Source organism: Trichosurus vulpecula, chromosome 2, assembly GCF_011100635.1.
Source record: "Trichosurus vulpecula isolate mTriVul1 chromosome 2, mTriVul1.pri, whole genome shotgun sequence".
NCBI lineage: Eukaryota > Metazoa > Chordata > Mammalia > Diprotodontia > Phalangeridae > Trichosurus > Trichosurus vulpecula.
The window spans coordinates 274,641,152-274,668,489 of record NC_050574.1 but is presented as its reverse complement, the minus strand read 5'-3'; the positions used below and the strand labels follow the sequence as shown (position 1 = coordinate 274,668,489).

The following is a 27,338-nucleotide window of genomic DNA, read 5'->3' as shown; positions in this document are numbered from 1 at the left end:
AAAAGAATTATTTTGTCAGCAATATACAGACTGCTGTATTGCTTGCTATAGGTTGGACAGAGTAGTGAGAGACTTGAGGCAAGAAAAACAATTTAGGATGCTGTTGTAATAATCTGGGGGAGAAGAAAAGAGGGCCTGAAGTAAGAATGGTGGCAGAAATGACAAGGTTTGGCAATTGACTGGATAAATGAGGTGAGAATAAGGGAGTCAAAAAAGACACCAAGACTGAGAAATTGGGTGATTGAAATGCAATACAACTACTATAAAAGCATCCTATTTTGTCTCTCTGTTCATGCTTCTCTCTATTCCAATCTATCTTCTGCCCAAGATGCCAAAGAAATTTTCCTAAAGTGCACATCTGATCATGTAATCACACTACTCAACAAACTTTCCTGGCATCTGTTTGGCATTTAAAACTTTTCACAACCAGACCCGTTCTTGCCTTTCCAGACATTTTATACATACAGTGCTGCCCACATTGCAATCCAGTTGTACTGGCTTCATATATAATCTTTTTCTTCCATTTCCATGCCTTTACACTTGTTAACTCACCTGCCTGAAATACATTCTCTCTGAACATCCACCTCTTTGAAGCTGTGGTTTCCTTCATGGCTCCGTTCATGTCACACCTTCTACAAAAAGCTTTGCTCTCAACTCTCCATTCTCATTCCTATCTGCTAATATGCTCTCTCTCATACCATGGCATTATCGATTTTGTTGTATGGATTGTCTCTTGCATTAGAATGTAAGCTCCTTGAGAGAAAGGGCTATCTCACTTGTCTTGTGCTTGGCACAATATCCGGCATAGAATAACTGCTTAGTAAGAAATACTTGTTCGCCAACCCAAATAACACTATTCTCTTCTTACTAGATGGTCTGCAACCATTCTTTCTCCAACCCTTCAGGATTAGTAAACCCAAATTTAAAAAAAAATTCTAATTTGTCTCAATGTTGTTAATTATGACTTCAGTCATAGTGAACAGACACCATTTCTCTTTTTATGAATAACTTGGTCTAGCACCTAGATAAGTGTGATAGGCATCTGAGCATTAAATATTCTTGATGAGTAAAGGGCAGATGGCATTATAACTGATAATAAAACTGAAAAATTTATTTTAGGCTATTGGTTAATAAACAATGATGTTTTGAGTATGAGAATGATGTAAGAAAAAATTAGAGAGCAGAGCCAAGATGGCAGAGAAAAGGCAGGAAGTTGAGTGAGCTCTCCCCAATTTCCCTCAAAACAACTTTGAATCATGCCTCAAAACAAATTCTGGAGTGACAGAACCCACAAAAGGAAAGGATGAAGCAATTTTCCAGTCCAAGATAACATAGAAAGACTGTAGGAAAGGTTTGTCTCACTTGGGTCAAAGGTAAGTACAGTCCAACCCAGGCAGTGTCAGGGCATGCCAGCAGGAGGGCCTCTAGCCCCAGCACAGATGAGCAACTGAGGCCCTGCAGTCCCAGCTCAGCAGACCAGTTGCACAGAGGGCCAGTTTTAAGGCCTCCAACCCCTCCAACACAGGAATCTAGTGGTCAGGCCTGGCAGGCCTTGAGGCTCCAGCCCAGCCAGCTAGAGTAGACCACCCCAGCCCAGGTTCTAACAGCCAGCCCTGGTGGACCCAGTACAGAAAGCCAGTGACCAAATCCTTGTCTCTCCCCTCCCCCCTGGCAGTGCAAGAAGCTTGGAACAGTGCCCCCTGTGCCCCAGGAGCATAGCTCAACTTTAAAAGTAATGAAACAGGCCGGAAAATCAGCAAAAAACAACAAAAACAAAACATGTGATCATAGAAAGCTACTACAGTGACTGGGAAGATCAAAACAGAAACTCAGAAGAGGAAACAATGTCAAAACTCCTACATGTGAAGTCTCAAAGAGAAATACGAATTGGTCTCAGGCCCAAAAAGTCCTTCTCCAAAAAAGAGCTCTAAAAGGACTTTAAAAATCAAATGAGAGAGGTAGAAGAAAAATGAGTTATTCAGGAGAATGATGAAAGAAACTTGGAAAAAGAAAACACTTAAAAAAGTAGAATTGGCCAAATGGAAAAGGAACAAAAAACCACTAAAGAAAACAACCCCTTAAAAAGTAGAATTGGCAAGATGACAAAGGATGTACGAAACTCAAGAAAATAATTCCTTAAAAATTAGAATTGGACAGGTGGAAACTAATGACTCTATGAGACATCAAGAATCAATCAAACAAAATTAAAAGAATGAAAAAATAAAACAAAATGTAAAATACCTTACTGGAAAAATAAGTGACTGAGAAAATGGATCCAAGGGAGATAGTTTAAGAATTACTGGACTAGACCCGAAAGCTGGGAAAAGGAGTCTGGACAGCATCTTTCAAGAAATTATCAAGGAAAACTACCCTGATATCCTAGAACCAGCAGGTAAAATAGAAATTGAAAATAATCCACTGATTACCTCCTGAAAGACATCTCAAAATGAAAACTCCCAGGAATACTGTAGCCAAATTCCAGAACTCTCAGGTCAAGCAAAACATACTGTAAACAGCCAGAAAGAATCAATTCAAATATCAAGGAGTTATAATGAAGATTACACAGGATTTAGCAGCTTCTACAATTAATAATCAAAGGGCTTGGAATATGATACTCTGGAAGGCAAAGGAGCTTGGATTACAACCAAGAATCAACTACCCAGCAAAACTGAGCATAATCTTTCAGGGGGAAAAATGTACATGCAATGAAATAGGGGACTTTTAAACATTCTTGATGAAAAGACAAGAGCTAAACAGAAAATTTGATTTTCAATTTTAAGACTTAAGAGAAGCACAAAAAGGTAAATGGGAAAGAAAAAAAAATAAGGTATTCACTAAGGTTAAACCATTTACATCTGTACACAGGAAGATGATACTTGTAACTCTGAAGAATTGTATCTTTATTAGAGCAGTTAAAAGGAGCATACATAGACTGAGTGTTTGAGAATAAGTTTGATGGGATGATATAAAAGAAATTAATGGGTGAGAAAGGGGACTGCACTGGGAGAAGATGGAAGGGAGAGGTAGAATAGGGTAAATTATATCACATGAAGAGGTGCAAAAGATCTGTTGTAGTAGAGGGGAAGAAGGTAAAAGGATGAGCACTACTTGAACCCTACTCTTACTGGATTTGGATCAAAGAAGGAATAACATACAAACTGATTGATATAGAAATCTATCTTACCCTGTGGGGAAGTGAGAGGGGAGGGGGACAATAAATAGGGTGGCGGGGGTGGCACCTGGTAAGAGCGAATTGGGAGGGTAGACTGAAGAAGGAAGTGATCAGAAGCAATACACTAGTGAGGAAGGGCACGATAAAAGAGTAGAGAGAGAAAAGTATAGTTAGCAATCATAATTGTGAATGTGAATGGGATGAACTCACCCACAAAATGGAAGAGGACAGAGTGGATTAAAAAACAGAATCCTACAATATGTTGTTTACAAAAATACATTTGAAGCAGAGACACACACAGAGTAAAAGAAGAATCTATTATGCTTCAGCTTTAGTAAAAAAAGCAAAGATAGCAATCCTGGTCTCAGACAAAGGAAAAGCAAAAACAGATCTAATTAAAAGAGACAAGAAAGGAAACTCCATCTTGATAAAAGGTACCATAGACAATGAAGCAATGTCAATACTAAACATATATGCACCAAATGGTATAGTGCCTGAATTTCTAAAGGAGAAGTTAAATGAATTTTAAGAGGAAATATACAGTAAAACTATACTAGTGGGCGACCTCAACTTTCCTCTCTCAAAACTAGAAAAATCTAACCACAAAATAAACAAGATAGAAGTTAAGGAGGTGAATACAATTTCAGAAAAGTTAGATGACACACCTCTGGAGAAAACTGAATGGGGATAGAAAGGAATATACCTTTTTCACAATGGTGCCTGGCACCTACACAAATATGAATCAGTTATAAGAAAATAAAAACCTCAAAATCAAATGCAGAAAGGCAGAAATATTAAATCCATCCTTTTCAGATCATAAAGCAATAAAAATTACATTTAATACAGGGCCATGGAAAGACAGATTAAAAATTAATTGGAAACTAATTTAATCCTAAAAAATAAGTCGATTAAAGAACAAATATGAATCAGTTATAAGAAAATAAAAACCTCAAAATCAAATGCAGAAAGGCAGAAATATTAAATCCATCCTTTTCAGATCATAAAGCAATAAAAATTACATTTAATACAGGGCCATGGAAAGACAGATTAAAAATTAATTGGAAACTAATTTAATCCTAAAAAATAAGTCGATTAAAGAACAGATCATAGAAATAATCAATAAGAAATAATCAAGAGTCAAGAAGAATGACAATAATGAGGCAACATACCAAAATTCATGGGATGCAGCCAAAACAGTAGTTAGGAGAAAATTATATCTCTAAACAGCTATATCAATAAAACAAAAAAAGAAGAGATCGACGAATTGGGTAGGCAACTAAAAAAAGCTAGAAAAAAGAATTAAAAATTCCCAATTAAATACCAAATTCGAAATGCTGAAAAATATAAGGAGAGATTAATAAAACTTAAAGTAAGAAAAAAACCCTAAGCACTAGTTTTATGGAAAAAAAAAACTATAAAAAATACAAACCATTGGTTAATTTGATAAAAAAAAAAGAAAGAAAGAAAAAAACAAATCGCCAGTATCAAAAATAAAAAAGGTGAATTCACCATCAACGAAAAGGAAACTAAAGCAATGCTCAGGAACTATTCTGTCCAACTGTATGCCAACAAACTTGACAATATAAGTGAAATGAATGAATATTTATAAAAGTATAAATTGCCGGGATTAACAGACGAGGAAACAGAATACTTAAGTAACCCTGTTTTAGAAAAAGAAATTTAAGAACCCATCAATGAGGAAAATGAGAGAGAATCCCCAGGGCCAGATGGATTCACAAATGAATTCTACCAACATTTAAAGAACAATTAATTCCAATAATATCTAAAATAATTGGGGAAACAGGTGGAGTCTTACCAAAATCCTTTTATGTGGTGCTGATACCTAAACCAGAAAGAGTGACAACAGAGAAAGAAAACCACAGACCCATTTCCCTAAAAATTGATAAAATACTAGCAAGGAGATTAAAGCAATATATCACCAGGATAATAAACTATGATAAGGTGGGACTTCTGCCAGGAATGCAGGGCTGGTTCAATAATAGGAAAACTATAAACTTAATTGACCATGTTGACAAAACAAAACAAAACAAAAAAAAAACAAAAGAAATCAAATGATTATTTCAAAAGATGAAGAAAAAGCTTCTGACAAAATACAGTACCCATTCCTATTAAAAACACTAGAGAGCTTAGAAATAAATGGGGCTTTTCTTAAATAATAAGTAGTATCTACCTTAAATCATTAGCAAGCATTATCTATAATAAATATAAGCTAGAAGCCTTCCCAATAAGATCAAGGGATTTAGCAAGGATGCCCATTATCACCACTAATATTCAATATTTTACCAGAAAAGGTAGCTATAGCAAAAAGTAAAAGAAATCAAAGGAATCAGAATAAAAAACAATGAGGAAACAGAACTATTAATCTTTGCAGATGATATGATGATATACTTAGAGAATCCTAGAAAATCAACTAAAAAACACCCTGAAATAATTAACTTTAACAAGAAGCAATTTATAAAATAAACCCATATAAATCATATGCATTTTGATATATGATCAGCAAAGCCCAGCAGCATGCAACAGAAAGAGAAATACCATCCAAAATAACTGTAGAAAATATAAAATATTTGGAAGTCTACCTGCCAAGACCAACCCAGAAACTATATGAAAACAATTAAAAAACACTATTCTCACAAATAGAAGTCAGATCTAAACAACTGGAAAAATATCAATTGCTCATTGATAGGCTAAGTCAATAAAATAAAAATGCTAATTCTACTTAAACTAATTTGCATATTCAGTGTCATACAAAACTACCAAAAAGTTATTTTACAGATATAGAAAAAAAAAATAACAAAATTCATCTGGAAGAACAAAAAGTCAAGAATACCAAGAGAATTAATGAAAAAAAAATGCAAAGGAAAGTGGCCTAAGCATAAAGCAACAATCATCAAAATTATCTGGTACTAGATAAGAAATAGAGTGATGGATTACATTAGGCACACAAGACACAGTAGTAAATGACCACAGTGTTTGATAAACCCAATGACCTCAGCTTCTGGGTTAAGAACTCATTATTTGACCAACAATGCTTGGAAAACAGTATGGCATAAACTAGTAGAGACCAACATCTAACACCTCATGCAAAGACAAAATCAAAATAGGTACATGATTTAGACATAACGGGTGATACCATAAGCAAATTAGGAGAACAAGGAATAGTTTATCTCTCACATCTACGGAGAAGAGAAGAATTTTTGACCAAACAAAACATAGAGAGCATGATGAGATGTAAGATGGATAATTTTGATTATATTAAATTAAAAAGGTTTCATACAAACAAAATCAATGCAAGAAAGTTTAAAAGGAAAACAGAAAGCTGGGAAGCAATTTTTACAGCAAATATCTCTGTATATGAGAAATGAATCAAATTTATAAGAATACAAGTCATTCCCCAATTGATAAATGGTCAAAAGATACGAACAGGCAGTTTTCAGAAAAACCTGAAGATGAACTTGATGCTGGGTGAAGTGTGCAGGACCAGTAGAAAATTATACATAGTAACAGCAACAATGTGTGATGATCAACTATGCTAGACTTTGCTCTTCTCAGCAATACGATGATCCAAGACAATTCCAAAGAACTCAGGATGGAAAATACTATCTACATCCAGAAAAAGAATTTGGAGTCTGAATGAAGATCAAAGGACAGTATTTTCATACTATTTCTTTATCTTTTACGTGTTTTTTTCCCCATTTTGTTCTGTTTCTTCTCTCACAGCATGACTAATCTGGAAGCATGTTTTACATGATTGCACATTTATAACCTATTTAAATTTCTTACCTTTTTAGGGAAAGGTATGGGACAGAGAAAGAGAGAAAATCTGGCACTCAAAAAAATTTTTAAATGAATGTTAAAAATTGTCTTAACATATAATTGGAAAAAGAAAAAAAAGTAAAGATTTTATTAGATATAGCCCAGTCAAGGCATACCTTTATTAGTAGTCTACAGACTAGTTTTTAAGTTTTTATGGCAGAAATGTTATAGCACACAACCCTGTAGATAGTCTGAGATCTTAAAAGGTTGGAGGTACTCCTTTAAATGGAACTGATGAAGTTTCAATAAATGGTTTAAAAAAATTCTAGGTTATTTTACTAAAGTGAAAGGCAATGTGGTGGTATATTGGTTAGAAGGACAAACTTAGAATCAGGAAACTTGGTTTCAAGTTCTGCTTATGACACATATTACAAAGATAACCATGGGCAAGTTACTTAAGCTCTTAGTGATCCCAGAGAAGTCTCTAAGACTATAAGGTAAAGATGAGCTGCCAATATGAAGGAGTTCCCTCAATGGTTCTCAACACTTAGGGAAATCACAAGTCCAGACTTTAAGGTCAACTTTAAGGATTGCCATATACAGAAAAAGAAAGTACATCCTAATGAGAATGTGGCTACTAATATGCTCTACCCACCTTAAAAGCAAATGATCATTTTACACCAGTGGCGTAGTGTATTAAAGAGAAAGCTCAAAGCTTCCAGATTAAGGTGCCAAGTATTCAAGCACAAGAAGTTGTAATCTCACAATTTTAAAAAATTAAAATGGGAAGGGAAATTTATGTCAATAAATTACTTTGCTGTTTGAAGAGAATCCCTCCATACTTCTAGTCTTCCAAGTAAATTCCACTTAACACATAGTGGATAGAGTACTAGACTTGGAGTCAGAAAGACTTGGGATTAAAATCCTACCTCTGACAATTAACTGCTTATGTGACTCTCAGCAAGTCACTTAAACAAGTCATTTACCCTAAGATTCTTTCTGGGTCTGTTTCCTCATCTACAAAGTGAGAGGAGTCAAAATTGATGGCCTCTAAGGCCCACTGCCACTCTAAATCTATGATGATAAATACTTTTCTACATGAAGCATTATGATAGGCCCTATGATAAAAGAGGTCAACACCTGAAGTCCCCACCACAGGAGACCTTTGAAATTTTGATAAAGGCATCACAAAAGCCAGATCTGCAGTTAATCCTATAGTTTTTCCATAGAGCTTTTATTTTTTAAAGTTCTTCCTATCATTAAATCACCTTAGTACAATTTTATTTTCAAAAGTAGACAAAGTAGTTGACTGAGTAAAGTTTTTTCTATATGCCTGAGTAGGAGCTTTAATCATTTACAAGCTAAATCCTAAACAGGTTCATGATGCTAATTTAATCAGATTTTCAAGGGACACTAAAATCATGTAGTAATAAATGGAAGAGTTCACTTTTAACAGAAATGTGAAAAAAACCATCTGAAATTGTTGAGATATATTCATTGTTTTACTCCACAGTAACTAAAGTAAATATCAGTGAAAGAAAAGACTTGTCTACATGTTCATTTCTACAGTTAAGAAGACATGCTTAGTTCCAATCTGATGCCAAAAACAGGGGGCATAAAAAGGAAAAAAAAAAACAAAATAAAATATCCAACACATAATATGAAAAAACGCTGACTGAAATATACCACTATTATTCCAATGATATTAGGAAAGTTGTCTAGATTGGAACCCTTTATGTTAAGTGCTGTGAAGCAGAGATTTAACAAGCTTTTCAAAAACAGCAGCCCAGCTATTTTCTAGGCGTAACCAAAAAGTAAACATAACCAAAATTTGTTACATGAACTGATAAAAATTGATCCACAAGACTATAGCTAAATCCTATTAAGCCTTCAGAGATTTAAGATTTCTAGTGTTTATAATATATTTGCCAGTTATCAATTACATAGGGAAAACAGATTCATCCTTAAAAATGGACACAAGAGGGCATGAAAATAAATACAGAATAAGAATCTAATAGAGAAAGCATAGCTACTGTATCTGGAAGAAGTGACTAGAAAACAATGAATTAAGATCTCTATTTTCTCAAAAGTTATTTGCCATGTTAGTTTTTCTCCAGTATTAGAATGACTGAATATTCTTAAAAAAGAAAGTGGCTGAGTATCGGAAGATTCTCTATGATATTTTAAAATACTTGGGAAAATGTTTCCAAAATCCAATTAACTTGTGAAAGAAAGTGATAAGCAATTATTTTAATAATTAACATACATTTCCATAAAGAGAAGGGCAATATTTCAAATGAATACAAACCAGTAACATATGCAATGATCGAAGGTCTTTGCTGGCATGGAAATGTTTCAGCAGAACTTCTTTCACATTCTTGTCTTCTGAGAGACACTAAAATATAAATGGAAGCTGATATCATCTACAGTTGAAGACTTGAAACATAAAAGCGTCATGCCAAGGTGTATGGCTGACAACATTAACTGGCAGAAATTCATAAGTAAATAAATGTTGGTGTTTTTTTTTTTTTTTTGAGGAACTAAACACTAAAACTAAAATGAAAAAAAAACCTCATTGTCTATTTTTTCATGAATTTTGTCAAAGAAATGAACTAAATGGACTGAGAGTTCCTCTTTTTATAAATAAAATCAAAATATAATACTTTGCAGTTCAAAAGGGCCTACGTATATACATGCCAGCCCCTGGACATCACTGCTTCAGGGAATTTGGAGAATGATGATGTCTCATTATGGACCATCTGAACGACTGAAACAATTTCTTTGAATGACAATCAAACTCAAGTTTTAGGTCTTGGAAATAGGACATTTTTTTAAAATAAAAGACTGTTTCCTAAAATTTTCTATTTTGTTCTGTATAATGCCAAATGCGTTGACATTTAAGTAATATAAGGCTTATCTTTTTAAGCTATGTTGATTACATGACATGCTTCATTTTAGGGCAACTGTCTTTTTAACCATTTAATTGTGACTTGAACAGAAAATGCACTAAAACTTTTCTTGAAGTGTTTTTCTGTGTTGTTTTTACCTGAGTGATTAATAAGATGAGTAAACACCTTCTGGGTAGCTAACCGTCTTCTTTTCTAATATAAAGCACTTTGCAAAATGCTGGGCACATATGGAGTGCAATCTGCACAATTAGAGAGAGTGTGCACATTGATAAGATGATGATGATGATAGCTAACATTTATATAGTGATTACTTTGTGCCAGAAACTGTACTAAACACTTTAACAATGATTATCTCGTCTGATCCTCACAACATCCCAGGAGGTAGGTTGCTACTTCCATTTTGCAGCTGCGAAGTGATTTGCCCAGGGTCACAGAACTACTAAATATATGAATTAAGTATTTGAACTCTGTGTTCCTGAATTTGGGCCCAGGGCTTTATCAACAATGCCACCCCGTTCATTGAAGTATTCATGAAAGAAATAATGTAGTATCATGCTTAATGTTAAGAAAAAATAGCTAATTTGGCTATTGGATCCCTTCCTCCCCCCAAAAAATAAAGGGCTAAAATTGATGATATTTAATTAAATAAGCACTAACTGAATATTTTATTGCTTCTTTACAAAAATGACTTATATGAGTTAGAGTACAACAACGTGATGATCATTTAGTTCTAGAACCTTGTCATTATAGTCACTTGACTAGAGAATGACTGCTAAGATTACAAAATTTCAAAGGGAAGATAAAGTTGTGTCATGCAAGAACCCGTGGTAAAAGTAAAATGGTTTTTAAAAGAAGGCAACTGGAAAAGGAAGGTTTGTGAGGCAAGCAAAGGGTCTAGGTAATTCACAAACTGGATGATACAGTAATCTTTAGTTTAGGAGAAGGTGACCCATGCAGGTGGTTCCTTGCCAATATTTTTGGTCATTTATTTGATAAATAATCCTAATAGTCCTAAAACTCCGAATTCTCTATTTTCAGAATTTGGTTTATGATATGACAATAAACTAGGGATGATGGAACTTTAAATTATTATTTTCAATCAATATTGGTCCTCCTTGTATATACAGTCCCAATTACATTCCATACCTACGCCTGACCTGAATTTGCAGCCCATCACCAATTGCTCTTCCTCTCTGCAGTCTATTACTATTTCCTATAACCATTTCAGTCTTACCTTTAATATCTTGCTTTTAATCAAGTCATTTAATTTTTCAGGACCTCATTTAGATGATCTCCAAGTCCTTTATTACTCTAGTTAAGTCTTACATTTTGCTAATTTGGATAAATTTTTCTTATCCTAGTTATTTCAGATGAAATGGCTATAGGGAATAGTAATAGACTGCTGAGAGGAAGAGCAATTGGTGACGTGTTGCAAATTCAGGTCAGACATAGGTATGGAATGTAATTGGCAATGGGACTGGCATTTAAATCTGGCCCCAGCTACTTGCTAGCTGTATGATGCTAGGCAAGTCATTTAACCTCTGTATGCCTTAAGTTTCCTCAACTCTAAAATGGAAATAATAATAGCACATACCTCACAGGATTGTTGTGAGGATGAAATGAGATAATATTAGCAAAAAGTGCTTAGCACAGTGACACATACATAATAAGCACTAAACAAAATGTTTACTCCTTTCCCTTACATTTTTATCTTATCTCAAACTTTAAGTAATTTAGATCTTGTTTATCGAATGAAAAAGCTCAAAGCCCAATACATATGGTAGAGTTTACAAGTACAGAAAAGTAAATACTGACATTACTTACAAATATATATAATCTGAATTAGTTTATAACTCAAATATATTTACATTTATAAAGATACAGAAATAAATCAGAATTGTTTTCCCATGAAATTTATATGTACCTAAAAATTCATTATCTAATCCATGCTATACAACTGAATTTATCCTTAAAATGTTACTAATTAAAACCAAAACCAAACAAAAAACCTCAAGGCAATTAAGTTCAGTAGTTATTGCACAGCATACTAATCTCAATAATAAAATAGCATCTTTAAGAGAAATATATGATTTGATATTTCAACCCCCTTTATAAGTAAACAAAAACGTATTAAGAGATAATCCATTTTCCATTTTATACCACAGTAACATTAGAAACATTGTGCAAATTTTAATTGCTTTCTAAAATTTCATAAAACCAATCTTGATATTACTGCCTTTGTTTAAAATTACCTGAACTGTTTCATTCCATTTCTCAGTAAAGTGCTTGTCTGGAAATTCTTCAGGTAGCGTTAATTGTTCTTTAAATATTTTAAGATATTGTGAGAAACTAAAGGAATTCATTAAATGTATCTGCCGGTGAGAAAATCGTGATTTCACTCTCTTTTCTAGGAGTTCCAGAATATCCTTTAAAAAGTAACAATAATATGCAGGTCATAAGGTGTTATAAGTCACATTGATAGAAATATTTAAATTATTAGATATAATTTGCAAAACTCACTGAACAACAGAAATGCACATGTCAAGACAACAAAACATTAAAAGTGATCTCTCAGTTACAATTTTAGTGAGAACTGGTAAAAAAATTACTCTCTGAGGTTCTTAGTGATTTTCATTGTCACAGCCTTTCACTGTGGATATATTTACAGCTTTATTCACAGCCAATCTTTACCACTCTAACACTTCAGTGACTGTTGAATATATATCCAAAATTTCAATATGGATAAGGCAATCTTATCCAGCTACAAAAAAAGTCTTCAATCAGGAAGACAGGGTTATAAAAGAAAACAAATGTTTATCTCCTGTTCATGCAGATCTCAGCAAGACTCTAGACTCTCATGGACATCAGGTATTTTCTGCATGTGCCTCATCCCCTGCCATCTTGGGATGGGGCTCCTAGAGACTTAACAATGACCTTATTGTATATAGCCAATGAAGTCTCAGAACTATAAAAGATACATGTTCCCCAGGAGGCAAGGCTTAGTAAGGGTCTGCAGTGACCTATTTTGAGTCCTCATAGGACTCTACAGGGAAAGTGGTCCTTATGTTCTATATTCATCCTATGTTAGGCAAATTCCCAGCTGCCTCCTCACTCCTTTCTCTTCCTATATTCTCATTAATCTCCCCCAAGCCCTTCTCTACCAACAGTCCATATTGCCCTTTGCCTTCCTGTTCCGTTCTGCCATTTAGAATACTTATTCTGTTAAAAACCAAAAAAATCAAAAAACCTTCTTCTTTTCTCAAGTGTCACTTTAAACTTTTTCCACTTTATTGCACTAATAGAATTCTGCCAAAAGCAAAAGGCAACACTTCCCTCACCGGTCTCTACAAAACTGGTTGTTCTTTCTCTCATGACTTCTCAAGCACTGGACCAGAAAGAATATGCATAATCCTCAAGCCTTAATCCCATTTCCAGACTACTTTGTCACAACTGCCCAGCAATCTCTCTTCCTTTGAGGTTCACCCCATCCATCTTTGTCACAGATGTTAATTTTTTATCAGTAATTTACCATTTTCTACATAATTTCCCCCCTTTTCTCAAAGCATTCAATAATAGGCTCTTTAACCCTAACCCCTGGCCGTACTTCAATATGCACATTAATGTACTCTCAAATACCTTGGCCTCCCAGTTCACCAACTTCCTAAAATTGCATGATTATCATCGTCACTCTATTTCAGTCACATACACAGATAGTCATAACATTTATAAGTCATACCCTTTCATCTGACCATCATCCACAACTGTTTTAACCTTCATAACCCAACTCTGAAATTCCTTTCTCTGGCCATGACATTTAAAGGATACATCACTCTTCCTAAAGCTATTCCTCACCATGACCTCAATTTCCTATACTTTTCTCAGTTCTACCAATCTATCATCCTCTTTCTGTTTATCCTTCTCTCTTCAGTCTTAAAACTCTCATTAACTAGCTTAGCCAGAACTGTGGGATATTCTTGAATCTCTTGACTCTTTGTCTTACGGCCTGTCCCACCATGCAAAATCTCAATCAGTGATGACCCATACCATCTGTCTTCTCTGTTGCTGTTTTGTGGGACAGCTAGGTGGCACAGTATAGAGCTCTGGGCCTGCAGTCAGGCAATACTAATAGCATCTACCTCCTAGGGTTGAGATAAAGTTCATGTGAGATAATAATTACACTTGGCACATAGTATGTACCATATAAATATTAGGTATGAAATTTAGAACTCAAAAATTTGGGGCACCAATTGTTGTAAACTAAAATTAAAAAATAAATTTAAAAAAAATTAGGTATGATGATGATGATATGCTAAAATCACCTGGAAAAAGCCATACAACTATGCAGTTAAATTTGTTATCTAATCTCAAACAGACTGTCACTGATACACAGCATTTCCTTAATTCTTGCTTCACTGACACTCCCAATATGCACAAACAGCTATTCCAAATCTCTTTTTTCCTCAGATTACCTCATCTGTAAAACGGAAATAATAATAGTACCTGCCCCACAAGGTTGTTTTGAGGATCAAGTAAGGTTATGTATTTTAAGCATTTTGTAAAATTTAAAAAGCAGTACTCCTACTAATGATTATTACTTATCTACTGTTAACAGCTGTTCCAATCTTTATCTTTGAAGAAATATACTGGATTAGATTATCATTCTTGTTTACGGTTGATGTTCTTCCGTGAAGGTGAAAAGATAACAACTGTTGAGCTGCAGAGGTGAGGAAATTTCCTCACTGGGGGCCCTACCTCAATGAGATTACATCCATTTCCAGGTGAACATTGCAAACCCCTCTATATTGGCTGATGCGTAAAGAGTACCCATTATTTTGACAAACAACTCTGCACTTCCTGCACCACTCCATGCTTTCACATTTATTTGACTGCATCATGAGACATTTTGATTTGGTATTCCTTTCTTTTAAGTTCAGTTATCTGATGTGTAGCCTAGACATGAGGAGCAAATGGTACTCAAAATATACAAGAGAGAGAGATTACATCAAAGTTATTAAGTTAGGCTGTTTGAAAGACAGTTAGCAAACACTTTCGAAAAGGGACAGGGTCAAGGGAGAAAATTCAATAAAGGGGGATAGGTTAGGAAGGAGCAAAACAGAGTTAATCTTTCACAACATGAGTATTGTGGAAGGGTTTTACATAATGATACACATGTGGCCTATGTTGAATTGCTTGCCTTCTTAGGGAGGGTGGGCGGGGAGGGAAGAGGGGAGAGAATTTGGAACTCAAAGTTTTAAAAACAGACGTTCAAATACAGCAAAAAAAAAAAGGTTTTGCATGCAACTAGGAAATAAGATACACAGACAATGGGGTGTGGAAATTTATCTGGCCCTACAAGAGAAGAAGGGAAAGCGGGATAGAAGGGAGTGGGGTGATGGGAGGGAGGGCTGACTGTGGAATGGGGCAACCAGAATATATGCCACCTTGGAGTGGGGAGGAGGGTAGAAATGGGGAGAAAATTTGTAATTCAAACTCTTGTGAAAATCCATGCTGAAAACTAAATATATTAAATAAATAAAATTCGAAAAAAAAAGAAGAAAGACAGTTAGGTTTTAAAAGAACTGACTTACCAATCTACATGTAAGACCAATAACGGCAACAGGAGTCTGTGCTGACTGAGAAATATCAAAAAGGTTATAAAGAAGCGTTTGGTTTTTATGATGCGCAAAGAGATCAAATTCATCCAGGATGAAGATCACAGGGCAACTGCTAGTCCGGTCACCTAAGATTAAAACAGTGTTTAAAGTGGAAAGATGAGTACATAAAACTTCTTTATGTTACCAAACTACTCATATGCTAAATACTAAATGCACTGCCTTTATAAAGAAGCTTATGATCACATTCCCAATGTTAATGAAAAATCATTACAATAGAATTTTTCTTCCTGCAATGAACCAATAATAAACATACTATCAAAAATGGTATCAAATATTTTGTTAAATAGTATCTCATTTTGAATTTAGAAGACAGATGTAGTTATCTCTCTACTCTTTTGAATATGGATTATTACATATATTTTCAAACATGATTAATATGTATGATTTTGCTGAATTGCCTCTTTCTTTTTCAAGTTTTGTTATAAGAGATGGACCATTAAGAGGGCAAGGAATGTAATGTAAATATAAAACCTATCAACAGAAAAACTATAATACACTACAAAAAACTATAACACATACAAATTTATATGTATGTATGAATGAGGGTCTATGAGAAAATTCTCAGTCTCAATTTATCTTCCATGCTGCATCTTACTGTTACTTGTAATTACCTTTTTTTAAAGCTTCCAGAAGGAAAGAAAGATTTTCAGCAAAGGTTCCCTATAATAAGCAAATAAATAAATAAATAAATAAATAAACACACACACACACACACACACACACACACACACACACACACACACACGAGAAGTCTAAAAGAAAAGGCAAGAGAGAAGAGTATATCCTTAGACTTAATGTATTTGTCCTTTTTTGATGAGATTCTCTGAAGTAATTGGTTAACACCAACAGAATATAATGAACCTTAACTCTTACATTTAACTAATTCCATAGAAAGACATATAGAACACCACCACTGTGTATCTACTAACTGGGTTGGTTAATAACAATTATACAGTGACATAATGTTTGACAAGGATGTTTTAGTAGTTAATCCAAGGCATTTTAGTGTTAACATTTCATCTGAAAAGAAGTGCAGTGAAGTAGGAAAGTTTTCAAAAGCTTGCCCCGCCCCCACCACGCGCCCCTTCCCCCCACCAAACGGTAATACAAGACATTTTGGGGAACTTCTCGATCTTTCCTAAGCATTCCACACATTGAAAGAAACTGGTTAAATGTCTAACTGTTTTTACTGTAAAATCTATTCTTTACTTAATCAAAGTTGTTTTGAAGCTTTGGCTTATTCTATAATTTGTGTAAAGCAACAGAAGTAAACCGTTATCTTGAAACATATATCAGTATGTTTCATTCCAGGTGAGGCCAAATTAATTGATCTTGCTGGAGAACTGGCCTTGGTTTTCAAATAAGCTATCAGATGACGAACTTTCTTCAAATATTAATTCCGCAAATAGCATTTCCCCCATTAAAATATACAGTGTGGAGTTTGTATAGGAAATCAAATGTCTATTTGTATTTGGCTTATACCCAAAACATTTTTGCATGCCATTTCTGCATCATATATGGGAATGAAAAGATGAGCAGATGTGTTATCCAGATGCTGTAGTTTGTGGGTGGAGTCCTTGTTAATATATTCCTTTTCAAAGTTCATTAGTCCTTACTTCATTTATGTTGCTTAATTTAAAGAACTGCAGCAAACAACTTTAAATTCCAGCAGATGTAAATGAGGAGGAGGAAAGAATAAATTCACTTCCTCTTTTCCTAACCAATATTGCTGATAATAGAACAAATTATTAGCATTTCAGCTTTCCTTTTCTTCCTGAACTTGAATGAGGTTCTGATAAGTAAGAAAATAGTCAAAAGGCAAATAGCAGTAGGGAGAAGGAATATGAATAATCACAAAACTAACCGATCCATTTCTGGAGAATCAAGAAAAATTATTATCTATGCAACAATATCAAATTGTTTCATGTACATTAGTGTCAAATATGTATTTTAAGTCAAAATAACAATTAAACATTTTCATAATATTTTCCAAACACATTTAGATTTCTATAAATGAGCCTGTGGTTTGTTTGGGGGTTTTTTGCTTTATATAAGAGTAACAAATTTTTATCTCAACATGTCAGTTATTTTAAAATTATACAAATAACCCCAAATATTAATTGGTTGGCAGATATAACTGATTTATCTAAAACCAATCAGAAGATGGATCAGTTATTCAGTTATGTTTATTAGGAGAGTCCTGATTAAAATTAATCCAACTTTCTACTATTTAATCTTCCAATACTGTTTCCTACTTCCCGCCCTAAAACCAGAAATGATAAAAGGAAAAAGAAGAAAAGCCACTGACACTGTTTAGTTTGGATGTCCAGACAGGTGGAATGGTTTTTCTGAGGCCATATTATCAATGTACATTTAGTCCACAGTTTTAAATATATTCTAGTTGCTATGTTAAAATATAAATCTCATAAATAAAAGAAACCAAATTCGGAGTTTTAATATCAAATATGTAGATATCTCAAAGTAACTGGTCATCAGCAAAACCCAATTTGGAATCCTACCTCTTAACATTATAAATATGTACTGGAGATTACACTTGAAATTCTATTTGTATATATTAAATTGGTACTTACAAAAATTTTATCTCCAACTACATTTTCCAGACATAACTGCTTTGTGATTTCTTTCAGAGCAATTTTATCATTGGTCTGCAGCAATCCTGAAATAAAATGTTATTTAAAAATATTAAATAAAAGCTGTATTTAATGTGGTATTTTAAAGAATTTCAGCGTTACTTAGCTGTCAGGAAAAAATTAACTTAAACAGTTTTTCTGACTTCTCTTCTTTTTATCAATACTGAAGGCATTTGAGGTCTCTTCCAGCTTTAGATCTGATACTATGGGTGAGATAACTGTAGCAAGTATTCCTAAAACACAGGTCTTAACAAGTTACTCCTCTGTTTAATAAAGTCTTGTGGCTCCTCATTACTTTTAGGATGAAATATAAACTCCTCTGGTACTAAAAGTAATTTACAACCTGACACAAATCTACCTTTCAGTCCTTATATATTACTAACTTTCCTACACACTATTTCATCTCACAGTGGCTTTCCTGCAGTAATCCGTATAACATTTTATTCTTGTCTCCCTCTTCACTTCAATTTCTCAGAATCTTGAGTGTCTTTCAAAGCTCAGCTCAAACACCACTTCCAACATGAGGTCTCTCCTGATTTCAGCGGCTGCAAGAGTCTTCTCCCTGAAATTGGCATGTATTTAATTTGTATATACCTCTATGTTTACAAGCTGTTTTCCTTGAATAGAATATAAGCTCCTTGAGGGCAGGGATTGTTCGTTTCTGTCTCCATATCCCTAGCACCTACCATGGTGCCAGGGACTTAATATTTGTTGAAGGATTAATTGATGCATCACAAGGAGGCTTCCTTCATTTGCCTAGAGTGTTTTCTTGTTTAAAAAATGAAATAGTGGGTATGAGCTGTTGAGGCCAATCTTGGAACTGTTTATAAAATCTGGATTTCTAAACTATAACTACACATGCAAATTCACTATATGATATTATAATGAATAACGTGCAAATAGATGATATTGTTTCTGAATGTCATCAACACGATACACTTACCATTTAGGTGAACTTGCAGAACATTTTCTCTCACTTGTTTTATTTCCATGAGTTCTTCCAAAGCTTGATTTAATATCTATCCAAAAAAAAAATTGATAGTATACAAAATTTCTTGAGCAAGATGATATGATTTAAAGAGGTCTAAATATATAGGTTTATTAGAACAGTGTTATGAAAGCACAGTTATCCTGTTTTCTAGTTTTAAAAAATTGATAAAACTTTTGATCATAGCTAGCTTTCCGTAGTTTCAATAACTGACATTTATTTAACATAGTGTTTTATACCTATCATCTCATTTGAACCTGAAAACAGCCATGTAAGGTAGATATTACATATATTACCAGCTCCATTTTACAGATAAGAAAAGTAAGCTCAGAGGTTAAATGACTTGCCCACCATTGTCAGACAGCTAAAAAAGGTAGGAGGCAGGATTTTAACCTTGGTCTCTGCAGACTCTACAACAACATAAAGCAGTTGAGGAAAAAGTTTTATGAGATGTATTGTCCAAATGCTCTGAAGAAAAAAATCCATGGTTCTATAAACAAGTCTAATCATATCTTTGTGACCCCTATGTTATCAAATTACATTGCAATCAATATAAAGACAGAGAATATATTTACTATCTGAAAATTTTCAGGTATAAAGGCATTAGAATGAATACTAGCAGAATGTATGTATACATATGTACACATACACTCACATGATATAAGCTTATCATTAAGTCCTAGCTCAAATTTTGTTTATTTCAGACATAACTTTGAAAGTTATCAAGTGAGACTTGATTGAATTCCTTCCCTAAGGCTTCTTCTTGGAGTGCAACGTTACCCTGGGTTTTGAAGATTGTATCAGCATTTTACAAGCTGTGGTAGGTCCTACCAAACTGTAAAGGCTTTAAGCATTGGCCTAGTGAGGGATTCTATGTCTTTCATCCAAGAACTAGCCTAGTTAAGTTCAGAGAGGCTTCTCACAAGGCTGCCTACAGCATCTCTTTTTCAGTACCTCTGGAGATGCAGTGTGGTATAATGAAAAGAAAATTAAGTGAATCTGAAATCAACAAACCTCACTTCAAGACTTGGCTCTGCTACTTTCTCCTTGTGTGACATGGGCAAGTCATGCTACTTCTTTGGCCTCTGTAAAATCAGGGACTTGGCCTAAGTTCTTTCCAGCTTGAATTGCTATGATTCTAGGAGTATCTGTTAAATTATAGAAGAGCTGCTATGTGTACAGATGCGAGGAGTATCCATGCTGGAAAAATTCCTCATCCTTTTAAGATCAAAACTCTTAGGATACCTTCTGTGCAACACTGCTCTAGTTCTGTCCATTTTCTCCCTAACCTTCAAGGCCCTGGTTTAAAATACCTACACTTCCATTAAGTGACTTAGTGCATCTCATATTGCCCTCTCATCTCCTCAAGTAGACTGTGAGCTCCTTGAAGGCAGGCAGCATGTCTTATTCTTTGTATAACCTTTGTCTCATTCTCAATAAACAAGTATTGAATTAGGGGAAAATGTTATCAAGAAAAAGAGATACTGACAATATAAGTTGAAATGCTGATTTCATTTCATGCAGTTGACAACAACTAAATAAAGTCTGTATTAGAGAAATCTGAGCTTACAGCAAAAAATGGTTATCAGCTGAAATTATGTTTTCATGCACATGAATAAAAGTCAAAAAGGTTTATACCATCATAAACTGTTAACATTAATAGTGTATATAAAAGTTCTACCTAATTAGAAATGATTTTGGTATTGGCCCTGCAACAGACTGAGTCTGCTGTATGAGAATCAACCTAGCATGTACAGTAAATTGATTACAAGGTTATTCTTTTTGGCCATGGTAAGCTACAAAACAGACACTGTTACAAAACAGGTATGAGAATACCAACTGTTTCTACGGTGGTAGAAGATACATATCACATAATTCTTAGGCTGTCTACAAATCTGTTATGTGCTATTTGGCCAATGATCAACAAGTAGAGTACTGGAAGAATTATACCATATCCACAGAGACTGATTACTATAGAAATTACTCCAGGAGACACAAAGAAGCTGCAAATAAATAGAGATATGATTTGTAAATTCTCCAGGGAGAAAGAAATAAAGGTATTGGTTTCACCATGTGTATAAAAGTAGCAAGACTGATCACTACACAAGACTCTGGGTCACCCTGTCTTGTAATGCTTATGATTACTTTTGGAGAGGGGACAGGGTGGAAGTGGGGAAGGGAGGCAGGGGATCTAGAATTATAGTTTCATTGGTGTGGAAAATTATGTTGTAAAAATTCCATCCATCACACAAATCAGCAACTCTTAAATTTCACTGGAAACTTAAGTCTATCACTAAGAACAGCAGGATTATCACACATCTTTATTCCTAGAAGCTACCCCTCTCTGAAATGAGCTCAAGATCACATTAGAATTTCTAAGTTGCCATATCACACTGTTGATTCATGCTAAGCTCACAGTCCATTAGATCTTCCAGATCCCTGAAGACAAATTGCCACACCTTCCCAATATACTAGGAATATATTTTTTTGAGCTCAATTGTTAAAACTTAGTGTTTGTCTCAATTACATTTCATCTCATCAGAAGCATCTCAGCGTTCTAGCTTGTCAAGATCTTTCTGAAGTCTAGTTTCCCCCATTTTGTCATCTGCAAATTTGATAAGCATGCCATCTATGCCTTTTTCTGAATTACATTAAATAACACAGAAATAAACATAGGTTCCTTGCGCCCTCCACTGCAATCCCTTATAAGGCTGACACTGAACCTTCAATGATTACTTTTGAGTCTAGCAGTTAGGGGTCCTTACTATCTTCCTTATTTACCTTTATTTAGCAATATCGTATTATCCCTTTTCCATTTTACCCTCTGTACTCCCAACATCATTCTGTTAGGCATAGAAAAGAGAAGTAAAGGAAAATGCCCACAGTTCTTGCCCTTTCCATAATTACTGGATATCATCATTCCAATTTCTTTTCCTTCAAACTATTAAAAAAAATCCCTATTCATTATATATAACTTTCTTGGTTAACCTTAGAAGATTAAATCTAAGAACCCTAATATCATTCTGTATTTAATCTCCATCACCGCCCATGTGTTTGACTTTCATAACAAACCTTTTAAAAGTTTAAGTTCGTTGGCAAGTTTCCTGTGTGTACACCTCAGTCTCTTTAGACAAGTGTCTCTTTTCATCCTCAATGAAATAATTTCACTGTATGAATTCAAAAATTCATTCTTTGGCACTTCCTATTCCTCCTGATCTGACTTCCCCTACATAATTTTACTCTATATCGTTATGTTTATCTTTTCTTTGAGCTCTTTGGAATTTCATCTCCTCAAACTAAGATTCATGTCAGAGTATGCCTAGTTATCTTCTCTTGTTCACGTTTGTGTCTGTCTGTCTCTACTAAGACCTGATCTCTTTATCTTCCCCTGGTAGGAAGCACAGCAGTCACTTCTAGACCTGATTCCACTTCTGATCATCATGGGAGTTTTGGCTTGTTCAATTTCTGAGCTGAGCAGGTTTGCCCCTCCTTCGGCCCCCTGTTCCTGGGAGCTCAGCATTTTGGTGTTGATCTTAGTACAGACACTTAGCTTAGAGCAACGGAGCTCAGAGCTCCCAAGTTCTAGTGATCCACTAAAGTCTCAGCTTCCCTGGTAATGGAGATTATAGGGATATGTCACCATAACCAGCTCACAAATTATAAAAAATACTATTTTGATTACTGTCTGGCTAATGGAGTAAATGCTATTACTATAGGTGATTAAGAGTTGAGTGTAAATCAACTATCTTAAAGTATTCATGTATGTGAATATGTGTAACAATATAGGTCATAAGACAAGCAAACTATGTAAGCTAAAAATATATTTAAATTATCACAATTGTAAAACATATAATGCATATAGACTGGCCAATAAGAAACCAGTCCTTCAATTATATGCAGACATTCCCTACCTAGTTTCAATCTAAGTGATCATGCTGAAACTTGAGGTAGTAAGATTTATGGGCATGATGACTATTGTGCTGTGGAGGTAGAAGAACTGGTAACTGAGAATTTGCTAAACCAGAATTGAGTTTATATACAACACACCTCCCTCTTCATCTTGTTACTTTGTGGATGAAAAGAGAAAGGATAACTTTGAGCTGCCTCTCAAATAGTCAGATGGAGTAAGAACATCAGCTATGTCTTGAACCCAACCACAGTGGAAGTGAGCACACATGAAACTTTGTCTTTGTGTTTGTTTTTCCTTGATTTTAGGAAAATTAATTATGAGATGAGAATGCCCAGTCCACTTAGGCTGTGCAATCTAGGAAGAAGTAAATCTAAATCTAAAGGGAGCTTTGTGAGAACTCAATAAAGAGAGAAAAACAATTCTAAGTCTAGATGCAGGGAGGTACTGCTCTGCCATGTGTGTTTTCTACATGTAGGCCTCATTATGATTATACTTCAAGTCTGAACTCACTCTTGGGGGCCTTGTTTATACAAGGGGAGAACGTACCCTCAGTTGGGAGCGCTAGGGGAAGATATTCAATCTATTGTCCTTGATATACCTTTTTAGGAAATCGTTTTTATAAAAGACAATTGGTGTCTCCTGGCTATTAAAGGAAAACATACTGGTTGGAGATTGATAATAATTGGCATGGGAAACTTCAGGTCCTCAGAGTTACCACTAAAAAGGAGTAGAATCAGCTGTACTCTGAGGACTCAACCTGCCAATGCCAGCAAAGGCTGGGGAAATGCATCCAGAGGTGGTGCCCAACAAGAACACAACTTGACACCAAATAAAGCAGCATGGCAAAACATCTGTTGAATGCTGTTAACTCTGGAAATCTAATAATAGATCAATAGTTTATATTATTAAGAACTTTTATGATTCTGTATAACAAGATTTCTTAGACATACTTGGCAATAAAATTAATAGGCTATACAGTTACTATCTACAGTCTTAAGGGAAGATATAATTTGACACTGGTTTATGCACTATGATCACTGGCTCTTATTTGGGATTCTATACAGTACCACTGTTGCTTTAAAAACACAAAGTACAACTCTTAAAAGATTTCTATGAAGATTTTATTTTTACACTTTTACTTTATTTTTGTCAGTGAGAGAAAATAACTAAATTCAACTGCAGCTTGATCTAAAATGGAAGCAGACTGATATGACTCATTTACTTTTCTATATTAGTATTCTGTTATATGATTACAAAAGTTTAGTTATGTTTGAATTCCTTTACTAAAAATATCTTTTCACAATATATCCAAATTATATCTGTTAATATTGGAGCATTCTAAGTTCCTTTTATATAACCTAAAATTTAATAATCTGAGCTCAATAAACCTTTCATAGAATTGATAAAATGACAAAACTTTAAGGACATATTCTGTTCAGTAAAAGAATGTAAAGAGACATAAAGAGTGCAATTTTACTAATCAAAAAAAAAATTGAAAATGCCCTTAATGCAAATCTATTTTCCTGTATCAAACACATTTCCATTTTTACAGTTTTGCCCATTTTTATTCCAGGTTAATTAAGTTAAACAATCACACAAAGCATAAATATTCTGTATTTTTAAAAAAGTCTTTTTCTGAAGTTTCTGACATACACACAAATGTGTACACGTGTGTGTGTGTGTGTGTGTATTGCTGTTTTGCTTACTCTATAAATGTCAATCAGTCAATAATATGTCATGCACTGTGCTAAGTACTGGGGATACAAAGAAATGCAAAGAACCTCAAGGAGCTCACAATCTGATGTGAAGGATAATATGAAAACAACTACATATAGAATAAATAGAAAAAAAATCAAGTGAGTATAATTAAAAGAGATTGGAAAAGCCTTCATGTAAAAGATGGTATTTTACCTAGGACTTCAAGGAACCAAGACAGAAATCAAAAGGCAGACATGAGGAGGTAGAGCATTCCCAGCATGGGAGACAGCCAGTAAAAATGCCTGGAATTTGGAGATGGAAGGTCTGGTTCAAGAAATGACAAAGAAGTTAGTGTCACCAGATCAGAGAGTATGTGGTGGAGAGTAAGGTGTAAGAAGACTGAAAAGGTAGGTAATATGCATGTGAGCGGGAGGAGAGGCTGAGACAGGCAAAGGTGAGCATGGAGAGGTTGTGCTAGGTTATGAAGGGATTTGAAGGCCAGAGGATTCTATATTGGAAACTGAAGTCAACAGGAAGGCACTGAAGTTTATTGAACAGGAGGGTGACAGAGTCAGACCTGCACTTTAGGAAAAAACATTTTGGCAGGCTGACTAGATGGAGGACAGTAAAGTTTGTTAATAAATGCTTTCTAAGTGACTGAAGTATGGTTTTACCAAATAATAAATGTACAGACAAAAACTTGTCTGTTACAGAGCTGAACTTTCAATTGGACGAGTATCATAATTCTACAGCTGCTAAACAAAATTTTTCACATGACAAAATATTTGGTTTTTGATGTTCTATTCTCTCATTATTCCCAGAACCTTTTCCTCAACGAAAAGATCCTATTTTCAGCTAATTAATAATTCTGAAATGATTCACTCAACACATACTTAAGGGATAAACTACCATGGGCTTAACATCATGAAATACTGTGGCAGATACATTAAGTACAAAATATTGATCCTTAAATTTTTGTTACAATTCAATTTTATGTCCAGTAAAGAAGAAAAAATGTCAGAAAAAATTTTAAGTTGGAAGAAACCTTGGAAATTGTAAGGTATCTGAAATTCCATTGCTAGATATACACCCTAGGGAGGTAACTGATAAAAAGAAAGACTCCATATACCCTAATTATTAGTATTTAAAGCCTCACTTTTTGTGGTAGATTTTTGTGGCAAAGAATTGAAAACAAAGTAGATGTTCTTTGAATGAGGAATCGCTAAACAAACTGTGGTGGGTAAATGTAATAGAATATTACTGCATTATAAGAAATGGCAGACAAACTGAATGAAGAAAGGCATAAAAAGACCTAGACAACAATAAAGTAAAGCAAGTAGAGGCACGAAAACAATATACACAATGACTACAACAAAATAAATGAAAAGAACCACTACCAAACAAATGAAAATTAATATCACAAAATTATAAATAAGCTAGCCCCAAAAGAAGAGATAAGAGAAAGTCACACCCAGGCTTTTCTGCAGGGCAGGGATTGAGGAGGGAGTGGTTCACATGTATGGAGCACTGTGGAAAATGTCGACTTCTCTGATATTAGAAAATTCAAGCTGGGTTAAAATCTGACTCCCTGTAATTTCTACTTATTGGTTCTAATCACACCTTCTGAAATATACAGAGCATAAATCAGATCCCTCTTCCATTTGACGATCTTTATTTAAAATGCAATTTTATTTTTAGTTTCAAATTCTCTCCCTCCATCAAGAAAAACTTAGCTCATTACCAATATGTATAGTCATGAAGAAATTTTTTAAAAAGGAAAGAAGAGAAAACATGCTTAAGATCTGCACTCTGAGTCCATCCTTCTCTATCTGAAGACAGACACTGTCTTATCATGAATCCTTAAGAACTATAGTTGGTCACTGTTTTCAGACTTCTTAAGCTTTCAGATTTGACTATCTTTTAAAAATTGTTGTTACTGTATAAATTGTTCTCCTAGTTCTGTTCAATTCACTTTGCATCAGAGTTCATACAAGTCTTCCCATGTTTTTTCTGATAGGCTAACTTTCATCAATTCTTATAACCATAACGGTATTCCATCACATTCAAATAACATGGTCAGCTATTCCCCAGTTGATGGATATTCTCTCAGTTTCTAATTCTTTGTTACTACAAAAAGAGCTGCTGTAAATAATTTTATATATATAAATAATGCTATAAATAATTTTGTATGTAAGGGTCCTTTTCCTCTTTTTTGATCTCTTTGAGTTATATGCCTAGTAGAAGTACACTAGGTCAAAGGGACAGCACAGTTAAATAGTTATTTGGGCATAGCTCCAAACTGCTTTCCAGAATGGTTAGACCAGGTCTACGTGACATTTTAAGACAATTATCAAGTCCCTCATCACTTCCTCTTTTGTGCACAAAAAATAACTTTCCAAATTCCACCTATTCTCCCTCTTCTGAATCTTCTATAGGTTCCATTTTACTCTAAAAATGTGAATGCCCAAACTAAGGATATTCCTCTAAATGTGCTGTGACTAGTAGAATGAACTTTTCATCCTCTGAGCTGGACACTGTTATTCAAAAAAATCTGTGAA

The 27,338-nt window shown here is 34.4% G+C and overlaps 1 protein-coding gene across 4 annotated transcripts in view; it reads right to left on the bottom strand.

Moving 5' to 3' along the window:
- Positions 1-27,338, bottom strand: part of ORC4 (origin recognition complex subunit 4) — an 87,500-nt gene that overhangs the window by 9,480 nt on the left and 50,682 nt on the right. For all 4 annotated transcript variants that reach the window (XM_036746595.1, XM_036746596.1, XM_036746597.1 and 1 more), the window contains 6 exons: positions 19,128-19,203; positions 18,125-18,210; positions 16,145-16,193; positions 15,447-15,598; positions 12,111-12,284; positions 9,258-9,344 (listed from right to left, as the gene is read on the bottom strand). In XM_036746595.1, the coding sequence (XP_036602490.1) occupies positions 9,258-9,344; positions 12,111-12,284; positions 15,447-15,598; positions 16,145-16,193; positions 18,125-18,210; positions 19,128-19,203 (624 nt within the window). The remainder of the gene's footprint in view (positions 1-9,257; positions 9,345-12,110; positions 12,285-15,446; positions 15,599-16,144; positions 16,194-18,124; positions 18,211-19,127; positions 19,204-27,338) is intronic.